The sequence below is a fragment of the Toxotes jaculatrix genome, chromosome 6, assembly GCF_017976425.1.
Source record: "Toxotes jaculatrix isolate fToxJac2 chromosome 6, fToxJac2.pri, whole genome shotgun sequence".
Lineage (NCBI taxonomy): Eukaryota > Metazoa > Chordata > Actinopteri > Toxotidae > Toxotes > Toxotes jaculatrix.
Genome location: NC_054399.1, coordinates 2,311,452 through 2,324,730, shown reverse-complemented (window position 1 = coordinate 2,324,730; position 13,279 = coordinate 2,311,452). Strand labels below are relative to the sequence as shown.

The window sequence follows — 13,279 nt, the reverse complement described above, 5'->3', positions numbered from 1 at the left end:
TGTTTTTGTTTTAATCTTTTATTTTATTTCATTTAAACATACAATGGATTTTTTCTTTAGCCACAAATTCCTGTTCCTCTGGTCTTCTGAAGCTGACAGAGCATTTTTAATTTATGCAAAACTTAAAGAATTTGCTCTAGTTAGTAAAAATATTTCAGTCATCAGCTCTGTCCATGATCTCGCCTGTTAAGCTGTGATTGGTTGTTTTTTAAATCTCCTTCCACTTCTTCCTGAAACATCATCATCATCATTTAATTGTCACTGTAAACACAGATGGAAAACTTAATTTCTTTGAAATGTTTTAATTTAAGCCTCTTAAATCTTCAGAGTTTTACTTGCAATGAAATGGTTCTCTAATGGACCTTAATCTCTGTTGGCCAAGTTGTTAGAGCAGACGTTCCTTCTTGAAAACAGGCAGAGCGTCCAGCACTCGTCCTACACGAGTCCCTTTCAGGTGAAACACTGAAAACATTCTGATTCAGGGAATTAAATTAGCTCTTCATTTTTCCTGAGTTTCATCTGTCATTTACAGATTGGTGAAAAAGCTTCAGTGCACTGTGTGAAAGCATCTAAGTGCCTCACGTCTTATTTATTTTATTTCACATCTGTATGAGTAATACATCTTAATTACATTTACAATTACATATTTAAACTCATTTTCCATCGAGGCACTAAAGTTTACTTACTACGTGGTTGTCTAACAGACTCCATTAGTAACCGACCAAACTTGGCAACATCACATTTTGACAGAACAAAAACATTATGGCTCTTCTTCAGCTTATTTGTGCGATCCAGCACCATCATGCCACGAGAGATGGAGCCCTTCAGCTCCACACGAACAGGACACTCAATGCTCTCTGTTACCACACTGCTGTCAATGCAGGCTGCCACTGCATAGGCATCATAAGACACAAAGCCAGGTCCAAAGTACACGTCTCTCCTAGCCATCATAGCTTCTTTGGAGTAGGCCCAGCATTTAGACACTATCATCTTCATAAGGCGTGCAGCAGGTGAATCCTGATTGATCAGTTCGTCAAAGAACTCCTGTACAAGTGAAATGAAATCAGTATAAAGTGATGCAGTCGTTGTGCAGGCTTAAGTGGTTGTACACATCTTACCCATGTCAGTGCATTTCTGCACGCGTACTCCCACGTCGCGACGTACGTAGGGCAGAGAAATTCTTCAAGAACGACATAGGCAGACTCTGGATCCATTGCAAAGTTGAACTCTGCACATGGTGTCACATTCCCTATTCCTACAAAGACAAAAACAAGTTACACAAACCTACATGTCTCAAATACAAACACTGTGATCATGTCGTGGTACTACCTTCCATGTTGCCACCCATAATGTACAGATCTTTGAGCTTTTGGGGAAAACCTGGATCCAGTCTGACAGCCAGCGCCAGATTAGTGAGCGGGCCGAGGGCCACCAAAGAGACCTGTGGGAAGCACGGTTTAGTAGCATAACAACAGCAGACGGCAACCACAGATTACAGACAGACCACAGAGGGGGTCCTCACCTGCTTCTGGTTCTCAGACGCTAGTCTAATCATGGCATTGACTGCATGCTCTCTCTGGATTTTCTCCTCCCAGTGTGGATCTTTGTCTTCAATCACATTTCCAAGTCCATCACTTCCAAAGTGGTCCTCTAGCTGGAAACTACTGTCTCCAAGCAGAGGACGAGCAGAACCTCGAAACACTGGAATCTGAAGAAAAAAACTCAGACCTCAGTTCAGTTTTCAGCGGGTTTTGTTGACAGGAAAGTATAATTATTCGACAGGCTCTAGTGGAAAACCCTACTGTTCATGTTTCCTTATTACATTTCTTTAATCAACCCAGGTTATAAATTTACTTTCTACAAGTTAATAAATGCATTTTTTAATTTTATGTCAATAAGTTAACAACCTGCTAAACAATCACAGCTCTGAACTTCCTGGATGCACTGAAGTGAACATGAAGTCATCAAAGATCCAGAACATAATTTGTTCAATTTAAATGGTTAAATTAAATTTTTGGTAGATAGACTCTTCAGAGTTCTGATATATATATTATCAGTACAATATATAATGTCGTCCATGTTGCATATAGAAATGGTCTGTCACACACTTTAATTACCCTCCGTGTGTGTGATTTTCTTCTATCCATTTAGACGGACTTCACGTCAGGTGTTGGACACCTGAGACAGTGGGTTCAGGTGTGTGATTGTTTAAATGGTCATTTGAATCTGGCTTCAGTAAACGTACCCCCGCGCGCTCACAGATCGAGAGAACCCTCAAAACGTTCTGACACACGTTGTCCACTAAGGTGTTCCCGAACACGCAGGTAATTCCCAGGATCTGGACGTTAGGTGCTGCCAGGGCCATCATGATCGCCTGCGCGTCGTCTATGCCGCAGTCTGTGTCGATGATCACCAGCTTCTTTGCCATGGTCTTCTGTAAAATTCAAAGTTCCAAAATCACTGTCAAAATAATTTAATCCAAGTCTTTCAAGTGCTGTTCGGTTGATGGGCAGGAAGAACCACTCAATTTCTCTCAATTTTCTCAATTTGCTCCCTCCGCAGTTCAAAGATTTTTTAAATAAACAGCAAATAAAAATAATAAATAAGTCCAAATTATAGTCCAGTGAGCATAGACTGGCCAACAGGATGGATGAGTGAGCAGGTCTAACTCTGCCGGACTTTAGCCCAGCACGGATCCCTCCAGTGCTGCGCGTCCAGGTCCTGTCAGACCATGGAGATTGTGTGTGGTCGGTTTATCTTAGTAACGCCTGTCAGTAAATCTGCTGCGATGTTTTCGATGATGTGGAAAATCTCCGACCCCCTGATTCAGTTGAGTATGTACATACTCAGAAATTCTTGCTCATCTAGTATACAACCAACCAACAACCAGCCTTCATCTCCGTTATTCAGCGAGCACACTTAAAATCAAGAACTATAAATGGAGTTTGGCGCGTTTGACAAAGCATTTCGCTTCCGGAAGCCGATGACAGCATCTTCGGTACTTTTTAATGTGTAGTCAGCGTACTCAACGAAAAAGTTACACAATATTCACAAACGTTACTTTAACAAAGTCTGTGTCAGTCGTTTAGTATCTTTATTTTAGGTCGTCAGCACATGGTGCAGTTACTGTTTGAGCTTTCAAAGGTTTAAAGTGAAAATCCTTACCTCAAGGCGGGAGTTGAAGGTTTCAGCAGTGAGGATCACTTCCGCGTTCAAAAAGCTGCAGTTCCTCGGCTGCCGCTGGGGGCTGGCTCCAGAAGTGAGCAATTCTCCATTGACCCCCATGTTAAAATAGCCAACTTTACAGCCTAAAAAAACATATTTACAGCCTGATACATTTTTCGTTTTTGGTCTCTATTGATAGTGTGTGTGTGTGTGTGTGTGGGGGGGGGGGGGGTTAGTGTTCTTTAGGCTTACATAAATTAGGGCGTGGTTAGGTTGAGTGACAGCTCCATAGACTGGCACTGGCAGTTAGCTCTTTGCTAAAGCATCGGCTGGGCTAGGCAGCTACATCCAGAGGCCTCCAGCTACCTCCAGCAGTTTTTTTCCGTAAGTAAATTTCTCACTATTTTACCTGGATGTTTGCACTAATTAGCATGTATTAACATATTTTGCCGCTGGCTTATGACGTAATTGCAGATTTATGGTCGCTGCTGATACAGATAGAGGACCAGAGCAGCTAATGTTAGGAACGCTGTTGCGGTGTGTTCCGTGCTCTCAGAGTCCGTTTATTGCGGGAATACTAGGCTACAATTTTACTTCGTCTCATTTTTCTGTTTAAAAAGTCCGACATTGCATGGACAGAGCAGCTCCGTCAGTAAGCGGCTGCTGTTGTTTGTGTGCTGCTGTAACTGTAAGTGGATAGTGGGTGAAAATAGCGGTAAAAGCCGGTAGATATTAAATATTGCTCCGAGCTAAGTGGGCGTGTTCTCGGCCGGCTGACCCCGGCTGACCCGTAGAGTAACCGCCTCTCCGCCAAATATGGAAAGTACACGCCCACTAAAATCCAAGATGGCGCAGCTCAAATGCCCATGATTTGGTCACAAAACTGACTCCCCGAAACCAGTGGGTGACGTCACAGGTGCTACGTCCATGTCTTATCCAGTCTATGCCTTACCTTCAGTCTGTGAAGTAAAGTTTAAGGCGGTAGAGCAGACCCTCCTGTGATCGGTTTGACTTGTAGGAGCAGTTCAAGACGGCTACGTGGGCGCGAAGAAGCTAAGAAATTGACATGCATTTAACATTAGTACATTTAACAGGATGCAAGAAAATAAATGTTTGAACAAGAGAAATACGGTCTGTATTGGCGATTATTGTTCACTTGAGTGTTATTATGTAATTATCCAGTTTTAGTTATTATTAATTTTTGGACACCCCGCTTTCTGCACAGAATGGTACAGTCCGTTAAACCTGCACAGGAAGAGGATACGGGTCAGGAGGACAACGTCTCGGAAATATTATGGTTAATTTTTGACATGTTTACGGCTAATGTGTATCAAGGTTTAGCGATGTGTGGTTAGTTTGACGTTTTGCTAGCTCCCAGCCCTGTTTTGTTGTAAGACACCTCCCACAGTATGATGGAAAATTAACCTGACAGCGGGGCGTGTTTACATCGGCTAACTACAACACAGCCCCGATGTAGCTGTGTGTTCGTCTGTACCTCAGCGGCATCACAGGTGAAACGTTAGTTAATGTTCGATAATAAGAGCCACTGCCGGCTGTTTTTATAGTGGGTAGCTTTTTGTAGGTTAAAGGTAATGTTGTATGATGCGTCTTAATGTCGCTGTAAGTTAAAACAATGACATTCAGGGTTGTGACTTTGAAAACCCTTGTACAAAGATTGTTTATGTGTTCAGATGAAGCCACTGTGTTGGGACTCACTGCGCCTCCCCTGCATTTTCCCTTGTATATCTCTGTTTCTAAAAATGCCTGTCCTTTCATCCCCAGAGGAGACAGCCATCACTTCGACACTACTATCAGCTTCCGCTAGTTCTCTCACCCATCACACATAAGTGGCTGTTCAATGCCTAATACATCAGAAGGTCAGGCAGCGAACCTGTCTGGGCCTGCAGAACCATCAGGGCTGCAAAGGACCACTGATGGGGAGGAGGAACACGGTCTGATCAGCTCCCTCACGCGGGACGCTGCCAGACTGAGGAGGGCTTCAAGCGCCGAGCTCCACCTGCCGTGGACCTGCCCGGTCACACACTCCCGAGAGAAGTTCTACACAGTCTGCTCTGACTATGCTCTTCTCAACCAGGCTGCTTCGGTGTACTGTCCCCCAAACACAGCCAGGGATGTGGTCCAGAACAAGCAGGATGATGGGCCCCCGCTGGTGAAGCCCAAACCCTCAGCTGACTTCAGCGCTGGTCAAACTGGAGGGGCCCATGTGGGATCAGACGGGGATTGTGACATGGAGGAAATGTCCTCTGGCAACACTAAGCCTATTTTGGCATGGGAGATTGATACAGCAGACTTTGATGCTGTGCTTACTAGAAAAATAAAAACAAGTAAGAAAAATATCATTATTGACATATGTAATATGAATTTATACACTTTGTCAGGAAGTTAAACAGACTGTTGAGTTGTGTTCAATCAAAGCTTCCATTCCTGCTTTAAATATGATGAAAAGATTTGATCATTCATCTGTTCTTTACTTGCTGGACAGTTTCAATCCTGGTGTATCTTATAATGACTAACACTGTATTTCAGGCAATGTGAAGAAATGCAGCACCAAGAAGATGAAGCCATCGGACAGGCCCAGCCGAAATCTGCAAGATGTCCCTCCTCATGCCTCGCTGGAGGAGATCAAACAGAGAAAAGTGTTCGACCTCAGAAGATGGTAATGTTACATTTAGTGCCTCAGCAGTGAAGTGAGCTTTGCATCTGTTTGGAGCAGTGCTGTTATTTCCAGTGCTCACTGTGTTACACCTGCAGTGGTTGGAGGAAAACCTTAAGGCGTAAATGAAAATACAGTAAAAATAATGTTGCGGTTATTTTAAACGGAGGTGGAGTTATATTAAAACCTTTGTTTGGTCAGGGGTACTGGTTAAACCTCACTGGGTCTTCATCAGGACAGAAATAGTAAAAACTGTTTGTTTACACCTGGTATAAAATACTGGAAATGACAATACTGCATCACAGAATGAATGTGATATGATAATTTATTTGGCAGCTTTGTATATTACATGGATGATTTGTCCCTCAGGTATTGCATCAGTCGGCCTCAGTACAAGACTTCATGTGGAATCTCTTCTTTGGTGTCCTGCTGGAACTTCTTATACAGCACTCTGGGTGCAGGAAGGTGAGCAGCACATTCTGTATTCTGTCAGGCTTCATGTAAAAGTACAGCTCATGAGACAGTAAGATGGACACTCAATTCAGATCAATCAGTTCAAGTCGGTTTGACATCCTGAAGGCAGCATCCTGAAGTACTTTCAGAACTGGTACCACATGGGATATTTTCCATTCCACTAAAATTGCAATCACTTCCTGATAAGTGTATATTTCTTTGTGTTGCTAGTCTCCCACCCATCTCTCAGGAGGAGGCTCTGCATATTCTGGGGTTTCAGCCGCCGTTTGAAGAAATCAAGTTCGGCCCTTTCACTGGAAACGCTACTCTAATGCGGTACACACACTGCTCCTTCAGCCTGTTTAAATAACCACTTTATGTATGCAGCTCCTTCATCATTGCGTTTTTCTTATAGGTGGTTCAGACAAATCAATGATCATTTCCGAGTGCGAGGTTGCTCCTACATTCTGTACAAACCACATGGAAAACACAAGACAGCTGGAGAAACAGGTGAGTCCCTCAGCTGCCAGACTCAGCTGCATGCCTGCTAATGAAGAGCTGAAACAAAGGTGATAACCACGCTGATCTTCTCAGCTGAAGGAGCATTGATGAAACTGACACAAGGGCTAAAGGATGAGTCTATGGCCTACATTTACCACTGCCAGAACCACTACTTCTGCCCAGTGGGCTTTGAAGCCACACCACTCAAAGCAGCCAAGGCTTACAGGTAGGCCACATCACTGCAGTTTAAGTCGATCGTTTTCATTATAGATGAAACAGCTGAATATTTGTGTGAATTTGTGTTAGAATATTTGTGTTAGTCCAGGGGGCACAGGCTGTGTTGGAGTGAGAGAGTGTTTTCCATTTTTCTCTGTATTTAAAATGTATTAAAAGCAATTCATCAATTACCAAAATAGTCGCTAAAAATTTTTCTGTTGATCAACTAATTGATTAATGAACCAATGATTTCAGTTCTGAAGAGTTTGTAAACTGATGGTTGTTGTTCTGTGCTGGGTGAAGGGGCCCTCTACCCACAAATGAAATGGAACACTGGATCCTAATAGGGGAACCCAGTAGGAAACACCCAGCTATCCACTGTAAAAGGTGAGCTCTGCTTCTGTTCAGGCTCTGACAGGTTTTATCAGCACTGTTGTTGAGTTGAATAACGTGAAACCTCTTTTTTTCAGATGGCTGGACATTGTGACCGACCTCAACACTCAAAATCCAGAATACCTGGACATTCGTCACACAGAGAGGGGGATTCAACGCCGCAAAACCAAAAAGGTTCCTCTTCGCACATCTCAACACAAATGTTTCTCTTTACGTAAACACGTCATGGGATGATACTAAAAGATATGGCCTGGCTCACAGGTCGGTGGCAACCTGCACTGCATCATGGCCTTCCAGAGGGTGAACTGGCAGAAGCTCGGCCCCTGGGCTCTGAATTTGGAGAACCTGCGCCACGACTTCCACCACTCCAGCACAGAGCGGGCCCACGGACGTGCCTCCGAGGAAACGGAGGAGAGGACGTCGTCCAAGCGCCTGGCCCACCTGGGACGCTCACACAGTATGGGAAGTCAGAAAGACGCCACCTGGAAACGGCTGTCCAACACTACAGAGTACAGACAGAAGAGCTCCCCTGACAGCGATCTCGAAGAGGACATCACAGACTGAAAAGGTTCATTGGGACACACAGGGGGAGGACAAAATAACAGACATTATAACACAGTACTGTAGCCTTAAGATACATGTAAATAAGTCTGGTGTTGTTCTGTATTTTACCGTCACCAAAGATCAAAACAAACAATGTGTTAGCCTGTCTGTACTTTCTGTTGTGGTGTGTGTGTGTGTGTGTGTGTGTGTGTGTGTGTGTGTGTGTGTGTGTGTGTGTGTGTGTGTGTGTGTGTATGTGTATAAACTATAGTGTACATCTTCATTATAATGAAGGAACGTGATGCATTTTTAATATATTTGGACAGTAATACAGCTCTGTGGCACAGAGGGATAAGATGTATCAGGCTCTAGATACACATGCAATACTTGTTAGGATACATTCATTGTTGGTCGTAGTCTTTTCATGGGGTTTGTTAATAGCAGGAAAAATACAGAAAATCACCAGACTTCTCCTTTAATATCAGCGGATATGTCGGATTTAGATTCAACTCAACTGTCATTTTGAGGCTGTAACGTAGTTTGCAGTGCTTTCAATCAGTTATTCTCTTGAAGATAGTTTTGGCGAGGGTCTGTCTGCTGTTCCTCTTTGTCCTCATGGTTTCTGAAACATTTTCTTTTGCCACATTTACGTCATTTAGCAATGACTGCGGCTGATGCACCAGCAACTACTACAAATCAGAGTTCCACAGGCAGCTACACAAGTGAGCCATATCAAATGGATTATTATTCAGCAGTGAGTGACAGCTTTATTAGTGATCTGACCATTACAGCATCATACGACATCTGGCAGGCACACGGAGGACAGTCGGTCACTCCCTGGGTTGCTTGAGCATCAGTTTCAAACATTTAAGTCTTAAAAGTCGTGACGATATTACAAACAGAGGAATACTTCACTGATGAAGAGGGACAGCGTCTTTACAGGACGTTTTCTCAACAAGACATCAAGCTATAGCTTCAAAAATGAAGTTGAGTGAAGCGACACTTTAAAAGCTGAACGGCAACATGGGCCTTAAAGGGCCACCGCACTGTCCAGTGTTTCTTTTATTTTGTCCACCCATGTATTTAATAAGGTGTTCGCACATGATACAGTCACACTACATGATTATTTTTATTTCATACTAATAACACATTTCTCTGAATTTATTTATGTTTAGATCACATCATGTTTTACTCACGGCCCTGATACTGTAAGAGTGTAAGTTATATTGAAGTAGTGTCGTCTAGGAAACACGACAGTGACACATTTGCTGTAAATTCTGTTCGAAGACGCTCCGCCTCCACACTTCATTGTACAGGTACAGTCAGTGGGCTTGTTTTGCGCCTGATGTTCAGTGGTTAGAAACGCCGTCCAGTCAAAGTGTCGTGAAAGCAGCTGACATTCTGTTGTGCTTTGTGAAACCTACAGTGAGACTGTTGTGTAGATGATCCCAGATTTAAAAGACAGGAGCTGTACAGGAGTGATAGTGGAATCCCTCATTCACCCGAAAACAAAATGTGAACCACAGGAAGTGAAGACTGCATGGTTTATTTTCATGTCGATGTACAGGCATAGTTTGTTCTTACACTTTTGTTTGCACATTTGTGGGGATATCACAGATATCATTGTATACTCGTGTGGATTTGATGTAGTGGTTTATTTATTTTACAATAAATTAAGATTTTTATAAACTCCTGGAAGACGAAGTCTTTCCTGAGAACAATCACCATTACACTTTCAGTCCAGTCACACTGCAGAGGCAGGAGAGCAACGTCCTTTTAACTGTTGTCGTAACTCTGTAATGTGAGCAGGACCGATACGGCAGCAGCCTCCTAACGAACAAAGACCCATCAGATAAAATACTGGAGAAAAAAACAGGACAAAGAACTGGAGCCAGAGGAAGAAAAACAGTTCATCTTACCGATCAAAGCAGCGCCTTGCTTCATCCACGTATGACAGAGTTCAGGTATGGATGCTGATGTCTTCCCTGATGTCAGCCACCTTAATACAAAAACACCACCAGTCAGCTGTGTGTCTCTGACCGTACTGGAAAAGGCATAACTGAATTACTGATCTTGAGGTTTGCCTTTTAAAAAATGCTGTGCAATACGAATTATTGTTTATTTATGTGGCAAACAAATGTTATTTTAGAAGGAAATGTTCCAATGTTCCAACAAATTATCACAGTTTTTGAAAACAGACATTAACTCTAGAGGATTGTTTAGCCCTGCTTCTTTCACATTTAGAAAATGTACTGTTAATGTGTCAAGCTCATTTTTCCCTCAGTGTTTTTGCTTGCTACTGTTATGTCCTCATGGATTGTAACGTAAATTTAGATTTTGAGCAGGTGCTGTGATCTGAAAGCGGCAGTCCTGTCATTTATTTACACTATGGACTGAAGCGTTTGAATGTTATTAGCATTTCTCATTAGAAAGTCACAGGGCTCGGTCAAATGTAAGGATGTCTCCTGATCCCTTAATTTTCACCTCTGATAGTGAGTCTTTTCTAATATTTAATTTCATGTTTAATCAGTTTTTCCTACTTAATGAAGCAGTAAAGTGCATAGCTGAGCTAAAATGAGTTCAAATGAGATGTAAACAGACAGAAGTTTAACTCTGCTGTGAGAAAATAGAATGAGTTTCTACACTATCCTGTTCCAGTGTGCTGTGTTATTTTCTGTGGTATCTGACCATCAGCACCAGAGTGAACAAAATACAAAGTTCAGGATCTGTTTTCAACCAACAACAGAAATTTTAAATGATTTACAATGATTTACAAAACACATCTAAACACGAGATGGCTGTTGTGAAGTACATTAGGGCGTTTTTGGCCGTCCTCTGCATGGTAATTTAGAATAAGTGAGTAAAAGATGTACAGTATTTAGAGTTTGACATCTGTTGGTAAAAACACAGTCGCTATTAAAGCTGTGACTTTATTAATAAAACTCCTTGACTACAGACTCACCCCTGCTCGGTGTCCCACTCCTCTCCACTGTTAGGGTACACCACCCAGCTCAAGTCTGGGCTCAGCAGGGACCTGGCAGAGTCCAGCAGCGGTTCCACCAGGGCTGGAGGACAGCAGTTCACCCCTACAGCGACCAGCTGCATGGATCTGTTAGCAATCTGCACTGCATCTGTGAACAGGCTGCCGTCTGATATACACCTCCCATCCTGACAGATTTTATGTGCAAAACGTGAGTCGTTTTCATGCATTAATGGTTTATTGACACTAATTGTAGTCCTCATGTTTAATGGTTACCTTACAGGAGAAGGAGAGCCAGGCTTTAGAGTTTGGGAACTCTCTCAGCAGTTCCACCAGAGCCTCCGCCTCTTTGAGACTTGGAATGGTCTCAAAAGCGACGAGATCAGCTCCTGCTGCTGCTAAGCAATCAACCTGCTGCCGATGCCAAACTTTAAGCTCCTTGGAAAAGTAAGAAAAAAGATACGAGACCCTGATAATCAAGAAGTCAAAAACAGGCCGACGGTCAGATGAGTAGTGATATTTTCATTCTCTATCTGTCACCTTCACACAGTATGCATAATGTCTTTAATGTAACCAGTATAAGCGTGCTGAGAGCCGCTCACCTCAACACTCATCTCCTCTGCATAGGCCCCAGTGTACTCTGAGCCGTTGTGCAGAAAAGCCCCGTATGGTCCAACAGAGCCTGCCACCAGAGGACGTCTCTGCTCTTAAGAGGTAAAATAACAAAACAAAACACTGAAACAGCACCACAGTCTGCAGAGACACTGTGTCCACTCAGCTTAGAAAATATCAAAGAGTGTATAGATCTGTACCTGTTGGACGGCTGTCAGAGACAAATCTGTTTACTGACTCTTTGGCCAGTTGAACTCCAGACATCAGCAGCTCTCTGGCACATTCAGAGCTCACATCCAGATGAGCGATGAATCCTTCAATGCTTGCCTGGTATGTAGCTGTGGTGATCACATCAGCACCACTGAGGAGGAACCTGTGGTCAAAAAGAAACAAAAAAAGGTTTGTACAGCTGATGATCATTTATTCACATCAAGAATCGATATTATACAAGGACCTACCTGTAATGAGCATCTCTTATGGCCTGAGGATTAGTTTGCAAAAGCCTGGCGCTCCACAACGGATCTCCCTACATGTGTGACACACAGGCCCATACATTTCAGTCTACCTTTTAAAATGTGAATGGTTTGACTGATATAAAAATACAAACCTTTGCATTAAGATCACAAGCGTAAAGGTATATTTGCTACAGGTCATTCAGCAAAAGGTAAGAGTGGTGAATGAGGCATTTCAACCCAGATAGACTGTGGACACAGGACCAGTGTCTCCACCTAGTGCATTCAAACTGCACCAACAGCAACAGCATGAAGCTCTTTCCCTTTCCCAGAGGCGGAGAGTGAAGTACATGTACTAAACTACTGTAGTTAAGTAAAGAACAAACAGCTCAGAATTGTACCTGAGTGTTTTAATTTATATTGTTTTATACTTTGTCTCCTCAACATTTATTTAATTGACATGATGCGAAAAAAACAGCTCGTTATAAACATGAAGCTGTGTAAGTGCAGCCTTTGCTGTGTAAATAATGCTTACTGGTAGAACAGAGAGCCATGTTAATGGTGCAGATGACTATATATATATTTTTTTTTTTTAGGTTTTGTTCACCTGTAAATTAGTTCCTTGCGCTTCCAGCTCGGTTGCTAGGCCACCGTCGAGAATCAAAGGTCCATAATCAGTCATGTAAGGTCTTAGACGAGAACCCATGGAGAGAAGCTTTATTTGAGAGGCACTGACGTTCTGCCCAAGACTTTTGTTCACACACAGTCCACAGGATATAACTATGAGCTCAGACTGCTTAAAACGCCTACGACATGAAGTATAATAAAGTACAAGCAAAGTACATACTCCAGGTTACTTTTCAGACTGTTGTTGTTGTTCCGGGTAACAGAAAAGGTTCGAAGGTTGCGTTTACAGCCGCTCGAATTTTTTATAAATGAGGTGAGTCCGACATCTACTATTCCACTATGCAGCCACTAGATGGCGCATTTGACAATAACTGATATGAGTCAGAACCAGAAGATGTGCAGTGTTGTACCATAATATAGCCCAGCTCATGAATAATTTAATTCTTGTGACTTTTGTCACTGAAATGTAGAATCGCCGCTTGAACAGGCCTACAGCTCCGTCCAGTCAGGTTTTTTTTTTCAGATGTGACAGTTTTCGCACGCGTCTAGCCCATTTATAATCACTTTTGTAAATTTAATTAACTACACCTAACATCTATGAATGCTATAATTCGCGTATATACTACTTTTGTGGCTCTGTACAGTAACAACTGTGGCTCGTGA

The 13,279-nt window shown here is 42.7% G+C and overlaps 3 protein-coding genes across 7 annotated transcripts; 1 reads left to right on the top strand and 2 right to left on the bottom strand.

The window, feature by feature from the left end:
- Positions 1-2: 2 nt before the first annotated feature.
- si:ch211-201h21.5 (uncharacterized protein LOC555526 homolog) lies at positions 3-3,268 on the bottom strand. Its single transcript, XM_041039696.1, has 6 exons — positions 3,166-3,268; positions 2,246-2,434; positions 1,523-1,708; positions 1,330-1,441; positions 1,119-1,255; positions 3-1,044 (listed from the first exon to the last, which is right to left on the bottom strand). The coding sequence occupies exons 2-6, from the start codon at positions 2,426-2,428 to the stop codon at positions 679-681; spliced, it is 984 nt and encodes a 327-aa protein (XP_040895630.1). The 5' UTR covers positions 2,429-2,434; positions 3,166-3,268; the 3' UTR covers positions 3-678.
- Positions 3,269-4,105: 837 nt separating this feature from the next.
- Positions 4,106-9,021, top strand: LOC121183864 (basic immunoglobulin-like variable motif-containing protein). Of its 5 annotated transcripts, none has more exons than XM_041041160.1 (10): positions 4,106-4,246; positions 4,948-5,510; positions 5,713-5,842; positions 6,209-6,304; positions 6,524-6,628; positions 6,708-6,802; positions 6,887-7,019; positions 7,313-7,396; positions 7,480-7,576; positions 7,664-9,021. In XM_041041160.1, exons 2-10 carry the CDS (start codon positions 5,024-5,026, stop codon positions 7,964-7,966), a joined length of 1,530 nt encoding a protein of 509 aa, XP_040897094.1. In that variant the 5' UTR covers positions 4,106-4,246; positions 4,948-5,023; the 3' UTR covers positions 7,967-9,021. The 5 variants fall into 5 exon arrangements, with proteins under 5 accessions (XP_040897094.1, XP_040897092.1, XP_040897091.1 ...); XM_041041158.1 differs by having other exon boundaries at positions 4,106-4,296; XM_041041157.1 differs by lacking the exon at positions 4,106-4,246 and adding an exon at positions 4,314-4,462.
- A 617-nt stretch (positions 9,022-9,638) lies between these two features.
- Positions 9,639-12,864, bottom strand: zgc:172121 (uncharacterized protein LOC337599 homolog). The gene is made up of 8 exons (XM_041041163.1): positions 12,597-12,864; positions 11,996-12,063; positions 11,738-11,910; positions 11,528-11,631; positions 11,202-11,363; positions 10,908-11,113; positions 9,865-9,944; positions 9,639-9,775 (listed from the first exon to the last, which is right to left on the bottom strand). Exons 1-8 carry the CDS (start codon positions 12,693-12,695, stop codon positions 9,690-9,692), a joined length of 978 nt encoding a protein of 325 aa, XP_040897097.1. The 5' UTR covers positions 12,696-12,864; the 3' UTR covers positions 9,639-9,689.
- Positions 12,865-13,279: the final 415 nt, after the last annotated feature.

What these genes read in the sequence shown, in the direction of transcription:
- si:ch211-201h21.5 (XM_041039696.1), bottom strand. Translation starts at nt 2,428, where the DNA reads ATGGCAAAGAAGCTGGTGATCATCGACACAGACTGCGGCATAGACGAC. An exon ending in CGATCTGTGAGCGCGCGGGG is followed by an intron (nt 1,709 to 2,245) that starts GTACGTTTACTG and finishes TTTTTTCTTCAG; the next exon opens with ATTCCAGTGTTTCGAGGTTC. An exon ending in GCAGAAATGCACTGACATGG is followed by an intron (nt 1,045 to 1,118) that starts GTAAGATGTGTA and finishes TCACTTGTACAG; the next exon opens with GAGTTCTTTGACGAACTGAT.
- LOC121183864 (XM_041041160.1), top strand. Translation starts at nt 5,024, where the DNA reads ATGCCTAATACATCAGAAGGTCAGGCAGCGAACCTGTCTGGGCCTGCA. An exon ending in GGAAACGCTACTCTAATGCG is followed by an intron (nt 6,629 to 6,707) that starts GTACACACACTG and finishes TTTTTCTTATAG; the next exon opens with GTGGTTCAGACAAATCAATG. An exon ending in AACGCCGCAAAACCAAAAAG is followed by an intron (nt 7,577 to 7,663) that starts GTTCCTCTTCGC and finishes CCTGGCTCACAG; the next exon opens with GTCGGTGGCAACCTGCACTG.
- zgc:172121 (XM_041041163.1), bottom strand. Translation starts at nt 12,695, where the DNA reads ATGGGTTCTCGTCTAAGACCTTACATGACTGATTATGGACCTTTGATT. An exon ending in GGCTCTCCTTCTCCTGTAAG is followed by an intron (nt 11,114 to 11,201) that starts GTAACCATTAAA and finishes AAAATCTGTCAG; the next exon opens with GATGGGAGGTGTATATCAGA. An exon ending in GCAAGGCGCTGCTTTGATCG is followed by an intron (nt 9,776 to 9,864) that starts GTAAGATGAACT and finishes TTTGTTCGTTAG; the next exon opens with GAGGCTGCTGCCGTATCGGT.